Here is a 25,046-nt window from a genome sequence, read left to right as displayed (position 1 = left end):
GGTGCTGGGGAGGGATCGCGGGAGGTTGGCTCCAGGGCATGTCTAACCCATCTCACCCAGTCCCGCCCCGCCGGCCACTTTCTAATTTCCTTTCAGTGTGCATGAATCCATGCACTGAGTCACTAGTCTGATTATTAAATCTGTTCTCTTCCCCAACCTGACATTTCCGTTTATCAACAGAGATTCAGCAATTATTTCTCTAATAGTTTTTGAGCTGTGACCTAATTTTGTTTAACTGATAAGCTGTTTAAATGGTATCTGTTTTTAATAATGCCATTTTCTTAATTTTATATCAGTTACAGCCTCATATTAATCCTGTTGACCAAATCTGGGGTGAATAGATTGAAATGGCACTTCATTCAAAGGATGTTTTGCTTCTCTGTATATTTTGTACAGTTATAAACATTTTATGTGGCATCCATGCTTTATGTGGTTTATTTCTAAGAATTATACAGAATATTATAAAAGTAATTCAGAGATAAAATCTGATTTGAATGGTAGACTAATTATTAAGAAAAGAAGTTTAAGGCAATTATTGTTGCTAAGGTTTTACCAGCTAGAGGTTATTGATATCTTATGTGTTAAAATATATCTCAGAATTGTTTCTTAGGAATTTTTGTCTTAGAGTGGTATTATTACTATTATACACTGGTTCAATATTCTTGAGTCACTTGGGTTATTTCATTAATTATATATAGTAGCAGAGTATGCATTATTGGGATAGAGACTTTGAGCAAAGTAAACTTTATTTCTATAATATTTTTCATCTTTTTACAGGAAATGCTGAGACTCTCAAACATGAGCCAAAAAGGAATAATATTGATACATATACTAGACTGAGAGAATTCTGGATGCGTTACTACTCTTCTCATTACATGACATTAGTGGTTCAATCCAAAGGTAATATTACCTACTATGGCCCTTAGGATTACTCTGAAATAGTGTGTTTTTTTGGATTTGTTTGCCTTGACCAGTGTTGCAGTGAGTGCACTGTTAATAACTTTAGTGCTTGATCCTAATTATGAACTAAAGGAAATCAGAATTTGGAGAGGTTACATAGCAAGTTCAGGGAAGCACAAAATCATCTGATTATCAGCAAATGTTTTTTTCTCTTATAGACAGATTGTATTCTAAGCTAGTCTGTGAATTATACTAATGTACTAATAGGTCATAAATTGTTTTTTTTAAGTCACATTCAGCTACTGCCTCTGTTACCTCTCATTGTGAAATTAATCCATACTGATGATAAACTCTTATAGGGGAAGGTGTCTGCTTTTCATCCTTCTGTAGGGTCCAGTAAAATGGCATGATTAATTGAATTCCATTATGGTAATGCTGATAGTATCTTAAATGTAAAATACTGATCAATTCCTATACTCTTTTCCTTCTTTTATCATTATCTTCAGTAGCTTGTGTTAACTTTTTCTCATTAAAGAAATCATAGTAGTTCTCTTTACTTTTCAATCAGCTTTGGCTATTTTTCAAAGTCAATCAGTTGCTAAACTATTTCTTTTGAAATACTGTATAGTTCACACATTTTTTACAAAAAAAAGACACTGTTCCTCTCACCCTAATATTCTTATTTTTATAAAGTTTTGTTCTTTCATTATCAAAATTCAGGTCAGAGCTGACTTGGCATTTAAATGTAAAACATTTTTGCATTTAGAATCAAAATTAGTCTATTAAAGTTGATATCAATGAAAAGTTATGGATATGTTATAGTAGATTCTTTTGTTCAAACCATAGATGGGCATTTAGATTCATTTTACAACGTTTGTTAAAATAGGCAATTTCATATTCAGTGTGTAATATTAATTTATAATACTTAGTTAATTATTATTTCCAAATCTGTCATGAACATGCATTTTTCTTCCACTAGGTATTGTTTCTTTTGCATTCTCTTCTCTTATGATAATAAATGTAAGAGCATATTAATGATTATTGCAAATTTCTAAAATAAGCCCCAGATATTTGATGAGAGCCTTTTATAATTGAAACTCATTGATTTTGGAGCTTTAGCATTTATTATACCATTTAAGAGTTAAATATCTCTATCAATAGCATAGAATAAATTCAGAACTTGATTAGTATAATTTTCATCTTGTGTTTTATATCCTGGGGCATTTCTTTTGAGAATTAGTGAAACATGTCTGGTAGAACTAACAAATTCTGTCCAGTGATGGTAATGAGTCACTGGGATAAAGCTAAAAAGTTTCCTTTTTTATTTAGCTCTCCTGTTTTATTAGAATTTCTTATGAAATAATAAAGAATTAGAAAATAGAAATCATGTATATATGATTTGGCCATATATATGTGAAACTTAAGACTGTGGATTAAAACCTAATCAAGTATAAATTAATGTAAAATAAATTCAGTATAAAAGTACTGATGAGCCCTAACCGGTTTGGCTCAGTGGATAGAGCGTCAGCCTGCGGACTGAAGGGTCCCAGGTTTGATTCCAGTCAAGGGCATGTACCTTGGTTGCGGGCACATCCCCAGTAGGAGATGTGCAGGAGGCAGCTGATCGATGTTTCTCTCTCATCAATGTTTCTAACTCTCTATCCTTCTCCCTTTCTCTCTGTAAAAAATCAATAAAATATATAAAAAAAGTTATTAGAAATAGTAACATTTAAAAAAAAAAAGTACTGATGAGATGCCAAGAAGAAGGGTCAGTGTAATGTGCATTGAGAGGAACCTTCCTTCGAGGATGGTTGGTATATTCTTATCTTTTGGCCCTTCATAGTAGCTTAATGATAAACAAAATCTTTTTTTTTTTTTTTTTTTTTTTAACTGTGTGCTTCTTCTAACTTTACTAGGGAGGAATAAAGAAGTCTAACAAAATTATATGTTTCTTAAAGTTTTCTGAACTATTTTTATTTTTCCTGTTATTGCTGGTTATGAACTGGCAGGTAATGCCCAAATTAAAGTATCCCTTTATGTGTAGCTAAAGATTTGTGAAAAATCTAATTGCATTTTCCTGTCTTCTCCCCATTCTCCCTCCCAAGAAACACTGGATACTTTGGAAAAGTGGGTTACTGAAATCTTCTCTCAGATACCAAACAAGTAAGACATTTATTCTCATAAATCATATACCTTTATAGTTAAAGAGACCGTATCTTTTTTATATGAGTTCCAAAGGTTTTTTGTTTTTCTTTGTGTTGTTTTTTTTTCTTTTTGTTTGTTTTTTAAAAAGGTCATTAAGAACTATAAGTGGTTTAGTAAGATTGCACAGCTTTTGAGTTGGAGTGGGAAAAATAAGATGAAAATCTAAATCTCCATAGTTTCTGTAGTTCATAATTTATAAACTTGAAGGTAAGCAGTAATTCTGAAGAATTTAAATCTCTTTTTACATTTATTTGGAGCTTTTCTGTTATTGTGGAAAGTGTTATATGAAAGTGCGTATTTTATGAGAGGTAGGTTGAATATATATATTTGTATCCCCTGCCTTAGAACAAATTATCTTTTGAAAGTTTTTTTTTTGTTGTTTATTAATCTTCATCTGAGGATACTTTTCCCATTGATTTTTTAGAGAAAGTGGAAGGGGAGGTGGAATTGATGTTAGAGAGACTCCTGCATGTGCCCCGACTAGGCCCAGAGATAGAACCTGCAACCCATGTGCATGCCCTTGACCCAGAATCAAACCCGTGACCCTTCGGTGCACGGTCTGACTCTAACCACTTAGCCCTACAGCCAGGGCCTGAAAAATTTTTTTTAAGTCAGTTGTTTGGAACTTGGAATGCTTTTCCCCATAAAAGAAATAATCTTGTAGATGATTGATTTTCCATCATACTGTCTGAAAAGTCAGTTTCATATAGTTGAACCAATTTTTTTTTATTAGAAATTGTATGTAGGGTTCCAGTTCAGAAAGCTATTTTTTGTGCACCTAAATTCATCAAATAATAAAAACATTTGAAACTTTATTGTTACATTTTTGTGTTATAAGGAATACAAATAAAACTTTAATTCTGAAGCAATTAAGTCTTTCTTCCCACTCCTAACGGCTTGCATTTTTATAAAATAAATGACATCAGTTTTTTCCTTATATCGGGTGAGTAAGCATGACTTTTTCCATTTCTTCATTTGAAGACATGATTTATTGTAAACTTATAAAAGAAAAATTTGCTTTAAAAATGTTTCAGTGGATAGAGCGTCAGCCTTCAGACTCAAGCGTCCCAGGTTCGATTCCCAGTCAAGGGCATGTACCTTGGTTGCAGGCACATCCCCAGTGGGTAGTATGCAGGAGGCAACTGATCTATGTTTCTCTCTCATCGATGTTTCTAACTCTCTATCCCTTTCCCTTCCTCTCTGTAAAAAGTCAATAAAATAAATTTTTTTTTAATATATTTTATTGATTTTTTACAGAGAGGAAGGGAGAGAGAAAGAGAGTTAGAAACATCGATGAGAGGGAAACATCGATCAGCCGCCTCCTGCACATCTCCTACTGGGGATGTGCCCGCAACCCAGGTACATGCCCTTGACCGGAATCGAACCTAGGACCTTTCAGTCCGCAGGCCGACACTCTATCCACTGAGCCAAACCGGTTTTGGCAATAAAATAAATTTAAAAAAAAATGTTAGAATAATTTATAACAACATATATTTGTTTTATTATTTTGGCTTTATGTTAATTTCCATTAGTAATTAGCGGTACTTTTTATGTACAGAAAGATAATGAAAGCCATGCCAAAGTGGCAAGTTTTTGTTTTGTTTGTTTTGATAAGAAAATCGCTGAGTTATGGAAATGTCAAGTGGCAGTTTGAAACATGTTTCACTGTGAAACTTTACTAATAAAAATCAGAGGTATAATTGAATTAGAGGTATTCATTAAATCCTATCAATTCCTGATAAGCATTTTGAAAAATTTTCTTAGTATTCACTAACTTTGGTTTCTTAATCATAAAGATTAAAATTTTTTCTAGATATTTGAAATTATTCATATTGACCATTATTAGAATTACAATATCTTCAGCCAGATAGGAAGCTTCTAGAAGGGGAGTCAAGTCTTTTAAATACCAAAGTACCTAATATAGTGCTTTATACTTAATCATATCATTTATGTTTGTTGAATTTAAAAAATTATATCTAAGTTTTCTTAAACGGCTTTGTATAGGAGGATAACTGAAGTTGAATATGTCGAGAGAGGCAATAAATATTGGGAGGGGAGGTCCCTTTAATTTATTGTTTTATTGTGAGTTTTAAAGATATTTTCGTCATTTGGACAGAGGTTAAGAACAGGTTGTGTAATTCAAGATTTGTGGCTTTATTGCCATCTATTCATTTACGCCTAGAATGCTTTTCAGCCAGTAATATGTAGAATGGATTGTAAACAACTTATCAGGTAGGTATCCCTAAAGATACTGCTTCTAAAGGCTTTTGCCAATTAAATTTTAATGTATTTGTTTTTTGTTTTCAGTGGGTTACCGAAACCAAACTTTGGCCATTTAACGGATCCATTTGACACACCAGCATTTAACAAACTTTATAGAGGTTTGTGAATCAAAGATTTTTGAAATAACTTTAGTACATTCTCTAAAACTTAATTGAGGCTGCCAATTTTCTTTGAAAATGAAAACACAACAGAAAGTACAGCTAAGTTGTAAAGGGAGTAGGTGGACAGTGGAGATCCAGTTAGCCATTAATGCACAGCAGATTGATTTGCTGCTACTTGAGTCTGTTTCATGCTTTCTCCCTTTTTCCCCTTGTACCCTTATGTCCTTTGTTTCTTTCCTATTTCATTTTATCTATTTTCCGCTCTCTTTGCTTTTAAAAAGAAAGAAATAGAGGAGGGGAAAACATTTTGGAAATTATTTTCTTGTATCTTTAGTATAAAAAACCATTTTTGTTAACTGAAGAAAAATTTGTAAATAGGAGGGGAAATCACCCCTAAATCTTACCATACAGACAAGTCATTTTGTCAAATTTCCTTTTGAGTTTCTCTAGGTATATTTTCTTAATGTAGTTGATATTGTAAAGTATATACACCTCTATTTCTTGCTTTTTCATTTAATATTACATTTGTAATAACTGGCCAATAAGCCATCACATATACTATAATTTACGTAGCAATTTGCCTATAACAAATATTGCAGAAACATTTAAAATTCACCATTTCTCTTTCTTTGCTCTTTTTATTATGGCAGGTTTTCTTCTTTCTCCTACTTACCTAAGTATTCCTCTCTCCTCTTTCACCCCACTGCCAGTCTCTTCCCTCTTCCCTTCCTCTGATAAGTGACTGTTTTGTCACACCCTTTGTCTGCTGTTGGTGCCATATCTAAGCTGACTTATATTTGGTACTATTCTTTCTGGCTTTAGATTTTCTCTTCATAAAATCATAAAATAATAGCACTGGAAAAAATCTTAGAGTTACTGCAGCCTAATTCCCTCACCTACCATAAGAAAACAGATCCAAAAAGATTTAAATTCAAATGATTTTCTTGAGATTAAATAAACATGTATAGCAAGATAGTGGTAGGGCTGGATTTCAACCATGGGTCTCCTGACTCCCTTAGTCCTGTATCCTTTCTTGCAAAAAAAGAATCCATCCTTAGGAGCATTTGATGTTTTGATCTTTTATCCATGCCTACTGTACCTGTGAAACCAAATTGAAAAGAAAGTTCCAAAAATTGCATTATTCAAATTGGAAAATTGGCAACTTGCAATAATAATTGTATTGTATTTAACCTTACCCTGTTTATTGGAGGATGAAATTTATTGAATTTAAAAAATTTTGTGTAACATAGTCAAAGTTATGTAGAAAGTCTTATATTTGTTCTTCAAATATTTTTTAGTTGTTCCAATTAGAAAAATTCATGCTCTGACCATCACGTGGGCACTTCCCCCTCAACAGCAACATTACAGGTAAGAGCTCAAGAGAAAATTTACTCCCATTAATTATTGAGTGACAGTCATATTTTTTAAAGCATATTAAATGGTTTAACTTTGGGAATTCTGGATTTATAAACACTGGTAATGTGGTAAACTGAGACCTCACCACTAAATTTGTCAAGCCTTGCTATATATTTTAATGTCTTCTTGGGTATAAAAACTAGAATTATGTTGTAACTGGTTGCCTTTCCTGAGTCATTGAAATTAAGTAGCTTAGTGTGAATACTAACTTTTGTAATTATTTTCTTTAGTACTTTTGAGTACAAAATATATTTGCTTTATGTATTTGCCAATTGGGACCATTTAGTTTGAACTTGTCAAAAATATAGTTAAATAATTTTGAGCCTAGAATATGACTACGGCATAAATATCAAGGACTTAGCCTAACTATGAGTTGGGACAGATTTATGTAAATTAGGAAAACATTTCAGCTTATTTATATAGTTAACTTATTTGAACAATATAGCATGGGTCAAGACATACTTTAAAGATAAAGATCAGTCAATGCCTATAAATACTTTTCTAATTAGAAACAAATGCTAATAAACTGATAAAAATTTAACCTATTTTTAAAAACTATTACCAATAAAACAAAACTGTGAGGACATGCCAATAAGCAGAAGGAAAGAAACTGATGTGCATTGCCTAAGTGCAGTAAAAATTGATTTTTAAAAAATGTATGTATTAGAACATTCAAAAGGATAATATACAAAAAATATACATTGATTTTATAGATATGTTAGTGACCCCAAAAGTGTTAATATTATTACATACATATTTAAAAGTTTGTTTTAAATTTTTATTATGAAAATAATGCATGCTTATAAAATATTAAAATAGGACAAAGGATATTAAATAAAAAGTAAAGCTCTGCTTTCACCTTTTCTTGGTCTCTGTCCTCAAGTATAGGCCCATCAATAGTTTTATATTGTTCAGACATTAAAATAATGAATATAAAACACTTCTTATTTCCTATTTTCTCTTTTTTTTAATCTTTATTGTTGAAAGTATTACAGATGTCCCCTTTCCCCCCCATTGTCCCCTTCTAGCTCATACCCATCCCCCGCCCCAGGCCTTCACCACACTATTGTCTTTGTTAATGGGTTATGCATATATACATACATGTTCTTTGGTTAAATTCTTCCCACCCCCGGCCCCTGCCTTCCCTCTGAGATTTGACAGTCTGATCCATGTTTCTATGTCTCTGGATCTATTTCATTCATCAGTTTATTTTGTTCTTTAGGTTCCACATATGAGTGAGATCACATTTTCTACTTTCTTATTTTTTTAAGAAATATTTTTATTGATTTCAGAGAAGAAGGGAGAGGGAGAAATAGAAACATCAGTGATGAGAGAGAATCATTTATCGGCTGCCTCCTGCATGCCCCACACTGGGGATGAAGCCCACAACCTGGGCATATACACTGATGGGGAATCGGAACTGTGACCTTCGGGTGCATAGGTTGATGCTCAATGCTGAGCCACGCTGGCCAGGCACATTTTCTATTTTTTTGATTAACAAAACCTGTTCACCGTCTGACTGATTATTAAGGTGATTCATTGTAGAACTCTTGAAAAGTAGAAAAAAATCATCCATGATTCTGTTTTCCAAAGACCATTAACATTGCTGTATGTTTCCTTCTAGTTTTTATTTTTTGAGTTATTTTGCATTTCCAACTATGTGAGTTCCCAGTAAATGAGCTTTTTTTGGGAGCCCCTTTTTCACAAAAGTCAAGTGTTTATCCCTCCAGAGTTACCAAATACAGTACAGTTAGCTTTGTTCAGATGTGAATGTGTAATCAGCTAGGTTCATTCTTTAACTGATTTGCTCCCCTCCATCAGTCTCACTATAGATATAGTTCAAATTCAGACTTTAAACAGTGTTGTGTTGGTTTTGGGGTTTGCTTAACATAGTTGAAATCATATTATATTTTGACTTTTAAAGTTTACTGAATATAATTCTGTGAAGTAACTTTAAGATTTAAGAATGTTAAATTTCCTAACCCAGTATATTTTTCTGCATTTTGTTTTGGTAGAAATATATTTCTGAAATTATAGTAGAATCCAGTGGGAAAACACAATATGAATAACATAATATATAACTACTCAGATTATTAAAGAATATCCTATATAATAAAAGCCTAATATACGAAGGGTCCGGTCGGCCATTCAACCAATTAAAGTGTAGTAATATGCTAATGTTATGCTAAGGTTGCTCAACTGCTCACTATGATGTGCACTGACCACCAGGGGGGCAGACGTTCCAACTAGTAGGTTAACTTGCTGCTTGGGTCTGGCCGATCAGGACTGAGTAAGATGGGCCAGACATTCCCTGGAGCCCTCCTGCAGCCCCTTCCCGGCTGGCCAACCTCCCCTGTCCCTCCCGGCCCCAGTTGTGCACCAGTGGAGTCCCTTGGCCTGGCTTGTGCCCTCTCGCAATCCAGGACCCTTCGGGAGATGTCTGAGAGCTGGTTTCGGCCCGATCCTGCAGGCCAGGCTGAGGGGACCCCACTGGGGCATGAATTCGTGCAACGGACCTCTAGTTATTATATAATAAAAGCATTTTCATGAAAACTCCATGAGAAAGTAGTTAGACAAATGAAGAGGAAAAGAAAAATATAGAGAGGCTAAGCTTCCTGCTCAAGAGCATTTACTTAAAGGAAAAACTAAAACTATAACTTAGGTTTTCTGACCCCTAAAGCAGCACATTTCAGTTTACTGAAGAGCATGATGGAATACTGAAAGCTTTTACAGAAGCAGAATGATTCATATTGCATTAGGTTCTAAAATGATAAAAAATCTGTAATCCACTTTGAGTGAAACAAAAATGAAAGATTTTATTATGAAGAGAAATAAGTTTGGTGTCCAAGAGGAAAAGTAGTAGCCTTAAATTTTGGAATGATTATACTCATTCAGTGAATTCAGGTGAAGTTCAGTTTTACCATGTTTTATATTTTTATCCTGCTACTATCAAATTAATTATATTTTCATGTGTAGTGGAATTTATGTGAGAATAAGTTTATAATCATATTCTCAAATATTGTAGTCTCAGAGTATGGTTTTCTGGTGTACTAATACCTTATTTTAAAAATTTTCTAACCTTAACATTTTTTTTAAAGGGTAAAGCCACTTCATTATATTTCTTGGCTGGTTGGACATGAAGGCAAAGGCAGCATTCTTTCTTACCTTAGAAAAAAGCAAGTATTCAATTAATGAATTATAGCAATCTCTGAAAAATAGTAGACGATAAGTGTTAATATAACCCATTCTTTTCTCTTTTTGCTTTATCAGCCAGGAAGCCTAGAATCAAATCTAGTGCTTAATTATAGTCACTTTAATAACTAATTATTTTTTTATTTAGTTAAAATGTGTTTTTATTGACTTATTAGAGAGAGAGGACAAGAGAGGGAGAGAGAGAAAGAGAAACATTGATGTGAGAGAGTAAAATCGAGCAGTTGCCTCTCGCACGCACTCCAACTAGGGATTGAGCCTGTATCCTGGGTATGTGCCCTGACTGGGAATCAAACCAGTGACCTTTAGGTTCATGGACGACACTCAACCAACTGAACCACACCATCCAGGGCTAACCTAGATTTTTTTTTTATGGCTGTATTATATTTGTGTATTTCCTTGGAAGTCCTCTTTTAGTCCATGTTGGAAGTAGTTGTACACAAAAATTAAAAAATCATAAAGTAATAGATTACAGAATTGCATCAAAAGTTAGTTCTAACCAAGAATTTAGATTTGAAGGAAGTCAATTATTTAAATGTTGAGGATCGCTTCGCTGGTTTGGCTCAGTGGATAGAGCATCGGCCTGTGGACCAAAGGGTCCTGGGTTCGAATTTGATCAAGAGCACGAACCTTGGTTGCAGGCACCTCCCCAGCCCAGGCCATATTCGGGGTTTGTGCAGAAGGCAACCAATCGATGTGTTTCTCTCACACTGAGGTTTCTCTCTGTCTTTCCCTCTCTCTTCTACTCTCTAAAAATCAATGGAAAAATATCCTCTTGTGAGGATTAACAATGAATGAATGCATGCATGCATGCTGAGGATCTCTAAGCTTTCACAACCCAAAAGGTAGGCTAATGAGAACCTCATTGGGCGATAAATCATAAAAGTATGTGGGACCGTGAACAGTATACTAGTATGCAGAATGTTTCCTAATGCATTTAGGCATGTGTTTAAATTGTCTAATAAAATAATAGAAGTATTGCTTTAGCATCAGGACAAATACATTAAAGTAATTCCTTTGACTTCTTTATACACTAATTCAAGAATGGAAAGGTACATGATAAATTTAAATAAGTACTTTAAAACATTAGTGTGTGCTAGAACATTCAAAGAAAGCTGAGAGGGCTGGGTTATCCTATCTAATAATAGAGACACATGGTAATTAACCGTAACTTTCCTACCCTTCCCATTGGCTAATCAGCGAGATATGCAAATTAATTGCCAACCAAGATGGCGGCCAGCAGCCAGGCAGCTGAAGCAAACAGGAGGCTTGCTTGCTCCAGTGATGGAGGAAGCCAAGGTTCCCCACCTGCCGCTGCTGGCCTATGAGTTGCCCTCTAAGAAACAATGTTGCAATTATAGAAGCTAAACCATCCCCAGAAACCTGCTTTCAGCCAGCCGGGATCTCAGAGCTGGAGTTGCAGCAGTGTTACAATTATAGAACCCAAACAAACCCAGATACCTGCTTTCAGCAGCCGAGGTCTCAGAGCTGGAGCTGAGCCTCAGAGCTAAAGCCGGCTCTCAGCTCCAGTGACAGCCATAGAAGGTAAATAAATCCCAGAATAAAGAAAAAAAGGAGAGGTTGGGAGCTTCAGTCACCTGCCAGCCTGAAGATGACCCTTCGCCCCTCACCCAGACTGGCCAGGTACCCCAGTAGAGACCCCCATGTGGGGGGTGTGACCAGCTACAAACAGCCATCATCCCCTCATCCAGGCTGGCCAGGCTCCCAAGCAGGACCCCCACCCTGATCCGGGACACCCTTCAGGGCAAACCAGCCGGCGCCCACCCGTGCACCAGGCCTCTATCCTATATAGTAAACGGGTAATATGCAAACTGACCCTAACAGCGGAAAGACTGGGAATGACTGGTCACTATGACACACACTGACCACCAGGGGGCAGACTCTCAATGCAGGAGCTGCCCTCTGATGGTCAGGGTGCTCTCACATGGGAGGAGCTCTGCTCAGCCACAAGCCAGGCTGATGGCTGCCAGTACAGCAGTGGTGGTGGGTGCCTCTCCTGCCTCCTCAGCAGTTTAGGCCTGCTCCCCGCTGGCAAGTGGACATCCCCCGAGGGCTGTCTGATTGCCATCTTAGGCCCAATCCCCCGGGGAGCAGGCCTAAGCCAGCAGGTGGTCATCCCCTGAGGGGTCCCAGACTGTGAGAGGGCACAGGCCGGGCTGAGGGACCACCTCCCCCCTCCCCCCAGTGCACAAATTTTTGTGCACCGGGCCTCTAGTTATAAAATAATAACGATATTAGGTGCATATATGTCTTGCACAGTAAATGTAAAATGCTTTGAGACATGCATAACCTTTGTACCTTACTAATTTTATTAGAATTTCCCACTCTCTTCTGGCTTTCTCCCTCCTTACTTTAGATTCTTAATATTTTGCTTTATCTTCAACAAAAATTACTATTGCTTCATAAAACTGTTAACGTTTTACTATTTTGTAATATATATTAGTGTTTCTATTAAACAAGGCTATCATTTCCTGTTGTGATTCCCGAATGTACTGCACTTCCTTGGGAGGCTTTGTACTTTTAAAATTTGTGCTTTTAAACTTACTGTTGGAAACTCACTGTTTGCATCAAAGGCTGAACTTCCCCAAATTTTACAAAGAAAGCTGACCTAATTTGTGAATTTGATGTATTTTCAGACTATCAGTCCCAATATATTGATTGGATTAATTTTTCCTGACTGTAGGTGCTGGGCTCTTGCACTCTTTGGTGGAAATGGTGAGACAGGATTTGAGCAAAATTCTACTTACTCAGTGTTCAGCATTTCTATTACATTGACTGATGAGGGTTATGAACATTTCTATGAGGTAAATAATTAAAATGGAGGGTTTTTAAAATATATAGATATCACTTTATGCAAAAATATAATCAGATGTTTGTTTTTAGGTGGCTCATACTGTTTTCCAGTATTTAAAAATGCTGCAGAAGTTAGGCCCAGAAAAAAGGTAATACATACTTATTAGAATTAGGCCAGGAGTTAATCCTAGTATGTTTTAGCCTTTAGGCTGCCGATAGACATGTTTTAGTCCTGCTTTGATCATTTTTCAGGCATTTCCTACTTAATTTCCTATATTGGCTCCATAGTCTTATTCTGTACATGTAAATGGCCAGTCTGCTTATCTTTATGCTTCTTTTTTCTTGTTGATGATTCTAATGAGAAATTTTACTATGTCTTATAATTGTAATTTATTTCCTTCATAGAATTTTTGAAGAGATTCAGAAAATTGAGGACAATGAGTTCCATTACCAAGAGCAGGTACTGGAAGTCAAATTCTTTTTGAAAGTTTTCTATGACCAAGGTAAAACTGGTGTGGATATTGTTCCTCTTTTTGGAAGTGTCACTGGAGTTCTAATTTTCCCTGTCTCTGTCATGTGAGTCTCAAGATGGCCTTGAGTCTATCTGAAAGTTAACTCTGTATTTTTGAGTATTTATACTGAGTAAGAGTGAAGGATTAGGCAGATTGACACAAATCATATTGTGTGGTAATCTATGTAGGCATCCATCTGTCTATCTCCTTGATAAACAGGAGATAAACATGGAGAGCTTGGTATTGGACTTAATATTTGGGGAATTCAAATATTGTAAAGACATTCTACAAGATAATGAGTAGTAATAACCATATATAATGTTAGAAACAGTGCACTCTAGGATTTCTGGGCAAGGAGAGCATTTGCCTTGTTTGGAATATGACTAGGGAAGGTTTCATGGATATGATAAATTTGAATTGAGTTCAGGATTAAAAAATGCTTAAGGTTTGGCCCTGGTTGGGTAGTTCCGTTGGTTAGAGCGTCTTCTGATATGTGGGTTCGATCCTTGGTCAGTGCACATACAAGAAAGGATCAACCAATGAATGCATGAATGGGTAGAGCAGCGAATCGATGATACTCTCTCTCTTGCCCTCCCTCCATCCCTCACTCTCCCCCTCTCCGTCTCCCTTTCTCTCTCTAAAATCAATCAAAAAAAATTTTTTTTAAATGGATAAGGTTTGGATGCATTCTAAGCAATAGGAAGCACATCAGTGGAGAACTCTGGGAAAATGTGAAAAAATGAATGATCCTATGTGCCTGTGGTACAGGGTATATGAAAGAAAGGTATTATGTAAGGCTGAAAGGTAAGGATTTTAGAGCAGGATTTTTTAAAAAAACCCTTTTGTGCCTTGGATTCCCTTTGCATCCCTTCTCAGAATAATAGTTCATCCCTCCAACTTTTTAAACTCTCAGAAAAAAGCAGTCCAGTGATCACTAGTATATCCCTTACCTGGCTTCACCAATTGCTAATATTTTACCATATTTTATTTTTTTCTCTTTCTCTCTCTCTTTATATATATATGTATGTGTGGGTATATGTGCGTTTTTTCCTCAAAACATTTGAGATTTAATTATAGATATCACTGTACTTTACCCCTACATTTTTTTTAATTAAGTCTTTATTGTTCAGATTATTGCAGTTGTTGCTTTTTCCCCCCATAGCTCCCCTCCACCTGGTTCCCACCCCATCCTCTGCCCTTGCCCCCCCCCCCCCACTGTCCTCAACCATAGATGTACGATTTTTGTCCAGTCTCTTCCCGCACCCCCCACACTCCTTCCCCCCCCCCCCCCCCCGAGAATAGTCAGTCCACTCCCTTTCTATGCCCCTGATTCTATTATAAACACCAGTGAATAAGAAGGTTTAGGGCAGGTCTAATAATTACTATAGTTTTTAAGTAGCAGTGAGTGTGATATTTTAAAATATCTGCAATAATTATATTGTGATTTCTATTGGTTATAATCATAGATGCTACTAACACTATTGTGGTTTGTTGCCATATTCATAATTGAATAAAAATCCTAAATTAGAGATTAGTGAAAATCCTATATAATAAAAGCCTGGCGTGACGCCCTTGCGTGATGTTGTCACAAGATGGCCGGCTGGGGAGGGCAGTTGTGGGTGATCAGGCCGGCTGGGGAGGGCAGTTGGGGGTGAACAGGCCATCAGGGGAGGGTAGTTGTGGGCAATCAGGCTAGCAGGGGAGGGCAGTGAGGGGTGAACAGACCAGCAGGGGAAGGCACTTGGGGGCGACCAGGCCTTCAGGGAAGAGCAGTTAGGGGCGACCAGGCCAGCAGGGGAGGGCTGTTAGGGGCAAGAACAGGTCAGCAGGGAAGGGCAGTTGGGGGCAATCGGGCTGGCAGGGGAGCAGTTAGGTGTCAATCAGGCCGGTAGGGGAGCGGTTAGAGGTGTTCAGGGTGGCAGGCAGAAGTGGTTAGGGGCAATCAGACAGGCAGGCGAGTGGTTAGGAGCCAGCAGTCTCGGATTGTGAGAGGGATCCCAGATTGGAGAGGGTGCAGGCTGGGCTGAGTGATGTCGGCCCCTCCCCCCTAACCCCCTCGCACGAATTTTATGCACTGGGCCTGAAAAGGAATATAATTCCTTTTCAACCATATTCTTGCATTATCACCCCCTCCTGAATTTGTCCACTGATATCTTGTGGGAGGTGTTAATGGACCCTAGATTAAGACCAGTATGTAGAGCAGTGATGGCGAACCTATGACACGCGTGTCAGAGGTGACACGTGAACTCATTTTTTTTTGGATGATTTTTCTTTGTAAAAAGGCATTTAAATATATAAAATAAATATCAAAAATACAAGTCTTGCCGAAACCGGTTTGGCTCAGTGGATAGAGCGTCGGCCTGCGGACTGAAAGGTCCCAGGTTCGATTCCGGTCAAGGGCATGTACCAGGGTTGTGGGCACATCCCCAGTAGGAGATGTGCAGGAGGCAGCTGGTCGATGTTTCTCTCTCATCGATGTTTCTAACTCTCTATCTCTCTCCTTTCCTCTCTGTAAAAAATCAATAAAATATATTAAAAAAAATATATAAGTCTTTGTTTTACTATGGTAGCAAATATCAAGAAATTTCTGCCAAAACCGGTTTGGCTCGGTGGATGGAGCATCGGCCTGCGGACTGAAGGGTCCCAGGTTCGATTCCGGTCAAGGGCATGTACCTGGGTTGCGGGCACATCCCCAGTGGGAGATGTGCAGGAGGCAGCTGATCGATGTTTCTCTCTCATCGATGTTTCTAACTCTCTATCTCTCTCCCTTCCTCTCTGTAAAAAATCAATAAAAAATAATTAAAAAAAAAAAAAAAAAAAAAATAATGATTTTTGCTACACTCTCTGTTTAAAAAAAAAAAAAAAGAAATTTCTATATGTGACACGGCACCAGTGTTAAGTTAGGGTTTTTCAAAATGCTGACACGCCGAGCTCAGAAGGTTCGCCATCACTGATGTAGAGCATCTTTTTTTTTTTTTTTTTTAATTATCACTGATTTGAGAGAGAGAGAGAGATTTGTTGTCACACTTATTTATGCATTCATTGGTTGATTCTTTTATGTGCCCTAACTGGGGCTTGAACTCACAACCTTGGTGTATTGAGATGACACTCCAAACAACTGAGCTACCCAGCCAGTGTTCATAGAGCATCTTGAAACCTACCTTTTTGGATCATTACTAAAGATGATTCCCTGAATATCTAAGTAGAGAAAACTTAAGTACTCGAGGACAAAGTAACAAGAACTGTGGGCTTCCAGTTGCTATTGATTCCTATGTGTAATCTGATCTATATACTTGAAGTCACTTGAAATAGAAATGAAAATCTTATTCTGTGAAAACAGAAAGATTTCTGTGACTTGTTTTGGCTATTAGAGGGTCTTGTAGACACTCCTCCCTGTAAATAGATTGATATGCATAGAACCCACAAGTCTTGCTATGTACCTTACCAAGAATGATTTTATTCAGTGTCCTTATCAGCTATGGTGGCAACATGTGGGCAAGAGCTGTGGCAGAGAAGGAGTGGGAACAAGAATTGTGGACTAAAACTATAAGTGATACCAAAATTCCTTTTTTGGGGGATCTGCTTTTTAGCATTGGTTGAGTGAGTGACATTTTCCTCCTGTCCCTTCAGTTTCTTCTTAGCAAGGCATTTCAAAGATTTTTTACTGACATCTCATTTTGTAGCTCATTGCTTTCACTAGCAATATTTATGAATGCTTTGATTTTAAAACATGATCCCAAAACATCCTAAATTAAAACCTAATCAGTGCAAAGTCAGAACAAATCAGAAAAGTCCATATCTGTGTGAACTGCTAAATTAACTCAAGTAGCTCAGCTTATTTTTGTGTTTATATATTTCCTTTATAAACAAAATTGAAATGTCTCCTCTTCAGACTTTTTACTAGTCTTCATTAAGAAAGGTAAATAGGAATTCCCTTTTCAAACTATTCAAACCAGTATTTTTTAATTAAGAAATTTAAAAAAAATTTTTAATTTTACATAGGAATTTGGACTCAGTATATATCATAAATCAACTATGTGAACTCGAGAAAAGCTGTTTAAATGCTTTCTGTAGGCAAAAAAACAGGAATAATAATAACAATGGAAGACAGTGAGACTTTGTAGTAGGTGAAAAAATTCGAGGGTAGACAATAACAAGTGTTAGAAAAGATGTAGAGCAATGGTTCTCAACCTGTGGGTCGCGACCCCTGTGGGGTCGAATGACCCTTTCACAGGGGTCGCCTACGACCATCGGAAAACACATATATAATTACATATTGTTTTTGTGATTAATCTCTATGCTTTCATTATGTTCAATTTGTAACAATGAAAATACATCCTGCATATCAGATATTTACATTACGATTCATAACAGTAGCAAAATTACAGTTATGAAGTAGCAACGAAAATAATTTTATGGTTGGGGGTCACCACAACATGAGGAACTGTATTAAAGGGTCGCAGCATTAGGAAGGTTGAGAACCACTGAGAGAAATTGGAACCTTCATACATGCTGGTGGGAATGTAAAATGGTACACTACTTTGGAAAACTGTTTGGCAGTTCCTTAAAAAGTTAAACATAGAGTTACCATATAAGCTAGCAATTCCACACCTAGATATACACCCATGAAAATTGAAAATATGTTTACACAAAAACTTGTACACAGCTTTTCAGAGCAGCATTGTTCATGGTAGCCCTAAGGAGAAGCAACCCAATGCCCATCAGTGAATGAATGGTTAAACAAAAGTAGACAATCCATACTGTGGAATATTACCCAGCTATTAAATAGAAATGATCCCACCCAGTGTGGTTCAGTGGTTGAGTGTCAACCCATGAACCAAAAGATCATGGGTTCGAGTCCCAGTCAGGGCACATGCCTGAGTTGTGGACTCAATCCCCAGTAGGGGGCATGCAGGAAGCAGCCGATCAATGTTCTCTCTCAGCGATGTTTCTATCCTCCCTTCCTCTCTCTATAAAATAGATTTAAAAAAAATTTTTAAGGGAATAAATTATTCATTTCATGCTACAACATGGATGAACCTTGAAAACATCATGCTAAATGAAAGGAACCAGACAGAACAAGTCACATATGATATGAATCAGTTTATATGAAATACCTAGAATAGGTAAATCCATAAAGGCAGAAAACAGATTGATGGTGGCCAGTGGCTGAGAGTGTAGGTAATGGGGAGCAACTGCTTAATGGGTAGGGGAGTTTCCTTTTGGCATGATTATTCTGGAACTAGATAGTGGTTATGGTTGCACAATTTAGTGAATATGGTAAAAACCACTGACTTGTACACTTTATTTTTTATATGTAATTATATACTTTAGAAATGTGAATTTTATGGTATGTGAATTATATCTTTAAAAAAATTAAAGGATAGCATTTAAGTGTTCTTCCTAGTACCTTCTTCATTGTCTTGGCACCAAACATCTGCTTTTAGCTAGGATCCTTAGTGTATTCTCATAGGAAATATTTTAAATTACTAAGTTTTTAGCGTACACTTGGGGGAAGCTGAATGTTGGTTTGTCGGTGCCAGGTCCATGGTGCTGGCCAGTGTGCGTCACGGCAGCTCCTGTGTTGAGCGTCTGCTCCCTGGTGGTCAGTGTGTGTGATAGCTGCCAGTCAGATGGTAGGAGGAACACAGCATATTAGCCTTTTATACATATAGATGGCTGGTAAAAATAACTGATAAAAAAAATTAAAACTGGAGGAGGAGGAGTCATTTCAAACAATAATAGCACTTTAGTTACTAATTTACTTATTGATTCAGAAATGTTTCCTGAAGTATGGGTGGGTGAGGCTAATAATGAATCTTTCTCTTTTTTCTTACTCTATTGTTTCCTTATTCTGTTTTTATGTGATATCCCTATGGTCTCTAATTTGATGTATGCTAGTCTCATTTTTCCTCCAGGGATGTAGTAACCTTCACTTCTTTTTTGTCTTCCATTAGCTGTGAGAAAAACCCATATTGTCTAGTAAAGGACTGGGTGGTGTGATGTTTTGGAAGGAGTGTTCATTACCATGTTAGGAGGTCTGAGCTCTAGTACCTAAACTGCCTGTCACTTTTTCACTGTGTCACCTTAGGCAAATCACCTAATCTGAAGATATGTCCTCATTACAAAATGTGGGAATGGAACCAGTTGGTTCCAGTTGGTTCAAGATTCTCTGCATTAAATTGAAGTAATATGCTGATTAATACAACTTCTTATATAGACTTATCTAATCACACATTTGGATTTCTACATTAATTTGGTTCATGATTACAAATAGCTTTTAGGTGATAGTGCTGCACTGATAAAATGAAGATCCTGTCTTTAGGGACCTCACTGCATTGTGGGGCACTTGACATATAAGAAACCCATATTATGATTTTACAGTTCAGCCTCATGATTGTTATCATGAAGAGGCTGTGACATCATTAGAGCCTGGTGTGTGGGAGGGTTCAGGAAAGGGCTTTGGTGGTGTGTTAAGCTCCTTAAGGTAGTAGTAGGCTCTGGTTATATATCATTTTGGAATTCTAACCATCAGTTTCTTAAGCTGAGTTTATGTTTGGTTCTATCAGTTCAGAAGCTTTGGTGCACCTTTTTTAAAAAGGAGAAATAAGTATTTGTGGCAAATTAAGAATAATGGGAGTTTCTGGTGTGAAATAATTTTACCTCTTTTCAGACAGATCCAGTTGAGTATGTGGAAAACATGTGCGAAAACATGCAGCTGTACCCTCTGCAGGACTTTCTCACTGGAGATCAGCTTCTTTTTGAATACAAGCCAGAAGTAAGGAGGTTTCCATTTGTAACACTTAACATTTAGAGAAAGAAGGGTGAGAAAGTGCAGAAAAGTGCTTAAGAACCGTGGGAATGGAGAAAGCTTAATTGTATTTAGTCGTGTCTTGGTTGTTTAAATCAAAGAAATATCAGTAGTTTTGTGGATAATTTTCCATGATTCTTGTATATGATTATGTTTTAATAGGAGAAAATCAAGTCCTTTTCTTAGGTACTATTTTCACTATTTTTCAAGTATTGAAACATCTACTTAAATAATTAAAATGATTCCTAAAAATTATGTGCTTTGGTTGCTAAGCATACTTAAAGTTGTTTAGCTGACCCTTTAATTCAGTTGGAGACACTACACAACTAAATTTTAATTATTTTGAAAATATTTACAAGAAAAATAGATTCACTGAATTCAAAATATATATGATTTATAGGTAACTTTACATACACATAAATAGTTGGTCAGGAGCTTTCCTCCACTGTTGCTGGGAAACAAGTAATTTTGTTTCTTATAGAGTAACAGTTCTCACAGGGGTGATTTTGCCCCCAGGGGATATTTGTCCATATCTGGAAACATTTCAGTTGTCATACTGGGGTTGCTCTTGGCATCTAGTGGATAGAAGCCAGAGATATGGCTAAATATCCTACATGAAGACAGCACGCCACACAAAAAAATATCTGGTCCAAAATGTTAATAATGCCAAGCTTGAGAAACCTTGATGTAAGGTAAAACATAACTACTCATTTTAAAGAGGGTAGGGAAAGGGAGAGGAAGAAGCAGCAGCCATACCTTCTCGTTGTTTCCCCAGAATGGTTGTGCCCAACAGTCCAAGTGCTTTTTTTTGAACTACCATTTGTCATTTTTTTCCTTGAAGAAATGATATTTAAATGGTAGTTAGCATTTCAAAACTAACCCATAAAATCTTGTTTTAGTCCTTGTCATAGCTTAAAGATTATTGAAGTAGGCCCTACATTGGGATTGTTTTTACTGTTTCTTGGGTGTGAGATGGCAGTTAAGAGTATAGTCTTTGGAATCATGTACAAACTTTTTGTTTCTTCTAGCTGCATTTTTGTACAGATTACATAATCTTTAACTTGAGCAAATTATCTTTAACCTCTGAAGCTATGTTATTTTCAATAAAATTGGTGTACCTTAGGATTTTTAGGATTAAGTGAAATAGCATATGTTAAACATTATCTGACACATAGTGAAAACTTAGTGATAACTATTTTTACTGGTAATACTGTTTCTATATATGATTAGAGATGAATACTGCTTATATAGCATTATCTAGAAACATTTTAAACAACTAATAGTCTAATGAAGTTTTATAAATTAGGGTGTTCATGGACTATAGACATTTTCGTTTATGTCAAGATCTTGGGGTGTTTAACGTAACATAATGTGGTTCTGCCTTTTTAACAGAGATATATAGGTTACAGTTGTTATTGTTAATGTTTCTCCTCCCCATTCCCATCCCGTATTAGGTCATTGCTGAAGCTCTTAATCAACTAGTTCCTCAAAAAGCAAATCTCGTTCTGCTGTCTGGTGCTAATGAGGGAAAATGTGACCTCAAGGAGAAATGGTTTGGGACTCAGTATAGTATGGAAGGTAAAATATTTTGAATAATTGTCCTACATAATTAAGGTGTATCTGACTAACCTGGCAATTTTTATTTCTTAATAATCTGACTGATAACCTGGCTGGAGTGGTTCAGATGGTTGGAGTATCATCCTGTGCACTGAAAGGTTGCAGGTTTGATTCCTGGTCAGGACATATACCTAGGTTTCAGGTTCAATCCCTGGTCGGGGCACATATGGAAGGCAACTGATTGATGTTCTCGCTCTCTCACTTTGGTCTCTCTCTTTCTCCCTCCCTCCCTCCCTCCCTCCCTCCCTCCCTCCCTCCCTCCCTCCCTCCCTCTTTCTCTTCCTCCCTTTTCCTTTCTAAGCATGTCCTCGAGTGAGGATTTTAAAAATAGAATAAAAACATAATAATTTGATAGTTCCTGTAGTGAAAAAGTATATGTATCTTTAGCTTACTTTGAAATGAAAATTACTTGTACTTCTATGCAGGAAATTATTTTCTGCTATGATTATATCTATATTTATAAGACAGTAAAAAATCCTGTTGTCTTGATAGTTAGGGGGCAGTTTTGAATATGTTTTAGAAAAGTATTTCTTAAACTTCTTTAGTGTGCATGTGTATCACCTGGAGATCTTATTAAAATATAGATTCTGCCCTAACCGGTTTGGCTCAGTGGATAGAGCGTTGGCCTGCGGACTCAAGGGTCCCTGGTTCGATTCTGGTCAAGGGCATGTACCTTGGTTGCGGGCGCATACCTAGTAGGGAGTGTGCAGGAGGCAACTGATTGATGTTTCTCTCTCATCGATGTTTCTAACTCTCCCTCTCCCTTCCTCTCTGTAAAAAATCAATAAATATATTCTTAAAAAAATAACATAAAATATAGATTCTGATTTAGTAGCTCTGGGGTGGGGCCTGAGATTCTGCAATTCTAACAAGCTCCCAGGTAATACCAATGCAGCAGAGACCACGCTGAGTAGCAAGAGTCTAGAAGGCCTAGATATGTCAATCACAGGTTTCCGAAGAAAGGAGAATTAATTTGTGAAGGCCAGTTGTTGACTGGTTTGTTATTGAAAGAATTCTGAACATTGCAGTTTATTGGATCAGTTTGTTTTTCCATTTCTACAGATGTTGAAAACTCTTGGGCTGAACTGTGGAAGAGTAATTTTGAATTAAATCCAGATCTTCATCTTCCAGCTGAAAACAAATACATAGGTCAGTGAAATAGCTATCCTTATTCATAATCCATCCATAGTCTAATAAAATGGCACCTGTATAGAACAGTATGTTTTACAAAGAACCATTAGATTCATATTTGAGTTTCCTAGTAATACTCTGGGCGGGGCATTACTGTTTTCTTACCTTTTTGAATGAGAAAACTGAAGCTCAAAAAAGCAAAGCAACTTGTCCAAGACTATTCAGTTGGCGAATGGAGGAAACAGGACTTTAACATAGATCTTGGGACTCTCTGAAGTATTTGTTTTTGCTTTATCATAGCTGATCCTTTCATTCAGTCTATGTAGGAATTACCATTATCTCATCTGGTTGTTTTAGTGTTTTTCAAACTCTAGATTGCAACCCATTAGAGAGTTGTGAAATCAGTATAATGGGTTGTGATGCCAGTGTAATCGTTGTGAAAGCATTTAAAAAATCAATTAGAATGGAAAATAGCAAAATGTTTAATTGCATAAAGAAAGAGTATTATCTTAAGAACTTTGGTTCCAGATTTCACTAAGAGAAGTTACTTAGAATTCTGAAACCGAGAATGGATTGCTAGGAACCCTGCTAATATATCTGAATGAGTTATTACTCTTTTCTTTTGTTAGCCTCGGACTTCATGTTGAAAGCTTTTGATTCTCCTGAGACAGAATACCCTGTTAAAATTGTGAACACTCCACAAGGTTGCCTGTGGTATAAAAAAGACAACAAATTCAAAATCCCCAAAGGTAAAATTTTCCATTCCTTACAGGAGTGAAATAAGTGTTTCAAATCTTTCTTCACTTTGTAGCAAATGTTTTTCCTTATGTCTGTCATCTACCTCCCTTTTTCCTTCCGCTTCCATTTGAACACCTTTTCTAGGCATATCTGTCAGATCAATACTGTGCTCCGGTGCTATCACAAAAATCCTGTAGATACCACAGATTCTAGGAAATAAAGATTCAGACTTAGCAGGAAATTGTTTTTCAGATATTTTACTTTCAGTATAATGAAAGCACAGCCAGGTTTTTTGGCCATCTTAGGGAATAGGTACTTTTGAACATTGTTTGGAGTGTTGTCTCGTACACCAAAGGTTGTGGGTTTGGTTCCCGGTCAGGGCACATGCCCAGGTTGGGGGTTCAGTCCCCAGTTGGGGCACACGCGGGAGGCAACTGCTTAATGTTTCTCGCTTCCCTTTCCTCTCTCTCTAAAATCAACAAAAACATATCATCAGGTGAGGATTTTTTAAAAAAATTAAGTAAGAATACACTGAAGGAAATTATTCTTAGATACCGGAGCCTCATCCAGCATTACAAATGTGAAATATTCTCTGTATACCCATCTCCCTCTACCGTTTTGTTTTTCTGAATAGAGGAAGCATAGTATACAGTTAAACAGACTCTAAAATCCTTCAACATGGCAGCCCAAAGTATATTGCTTTTGTTTCTGTTCCTGTGCAAAGCATAGGAATTTATTGAAGCAAACTGGAATTAAAGACTAAGTGTTCTTGCTTTCTTGAATAGCTTATAAGAGTTTCTAAAAAAATGTTTTTAACATTTATTCAGCTTCCTTGGAAAGGCTCTGCTATAACTTCTTGTGAACATTGGGATTTTTCTCAAATGTTATTGACATGTATACCTCTGTAAACATTTTCCCTGCCTAATGCTATTGATAAATATGAATATTCATAAGTCTCTCTGTATATCTGTCTATATACCTGATCTTCCAATAGATTAAAGTGTGCCTTTTGGTCATTATTTGGAATGGTAAATATTACTTTTTAAAGGACCTCTAAGGATAAAAATGTAATAAGGACTTAAGGATTAGTAGCTTATTTCAGAATTTTTAAAAAGCATGATTTGGGGTATAAATAGCAGATACATCAAATATTTGAGTCCTCTGTTCTTTATTTTCTTATCTATAATTTTTTTGCTTTCAGCATATATTCGTTTTCATCTGATCTCACCTTTGATTCAGAAGTCTGCAGCAAAGTAAGCAATTGTCCTCTTTTCTAGAAAAAATATTTATTATTGAAAGTTATTTTGT

The 25,046-nt window shown here is 36.5% G+C and overlaps 1 protein-coding gene across 3 annotated transcripts in view; it reads left to right on the top strand.

Annotated features, from left to right (window-relative positions):
• NRDC (nardilysin convertase) overlaps positions 1-25,046 on the top strand; it is a 76,663-nt gene that overhangs the window by 38,228 nt on the left and 13,389 nt on the right. For all 3 annotated transcript variants that reach the window (XR_004973881.1, XM_036348002.1, XM_036348003.1), the window contains 13 exons: positions 778-900; positions 3,006-3,063; positions 5,413-5,486; positions 6,788-6,857; positions 10,004-10,081; positions 12,820-12,940; positions 13,020-13,078; positions 13,335-13,389; positions 20,115-20,219; positions 21,707-21,830; positions 22,932-23,018; positions 23,630-23,749; positions 24,940-24,991. Coding sequence is in view for 2 of the 3 variants with exons in the window: in XM_036348002.1 (XP_036203895.1) it covers positions 778-900; positions 3,006-3,063; positions 5,413-5,486; positions 6,788-6,857; positions 10,004-10,081; positions 12,820-12,940; positions 13,020-13,078; positions 13,335-13,389; positions 20,115-20,219; positions 21,707-21,830; positions 22,932-23,018; positions 23,630-23,749; positions 24,940-24,991 (1,126 nt within the window). In the remaining variant the exon portion in view is untranslated. The remainder of the gene's footprint in view (positions 1-777; positions 901-3,005; positions 3,064-5,412; positions 5,487-6,787; positions 6,858-10,003; positions 10,082-12,819; positions 12,941-13,019; positions 13,079-13,334; positions 13,390-20,114; positions 20,220-21,706; positions 21,831-22,931; positions 23,019-23,629; positions 23,750-24,939; positions 24,992-25,046) is intronic.

The sequence above is a fragment of the Myotis myotis genome, unplaced genomic scaffold (genome assembly GCF_014108235.1).
Source record: "Myotis myotis isolate mMyoMyo1 unplaced genomic scaffold, mMyoMyo1.p scaffold_m19_p_2, whole genome shotgun sequence".
In the NCBI taxonomy this organism is placed as follows: domain Eukaryota; kingdom Metazoa; phylum Chordata; class Mammalia; order Chiroptera; family Vespertilionidae; genus Myotis; species Myotis myotis.
This window is presented reverse-complemented; position numbering and strand designations above follow the sequence as displayed.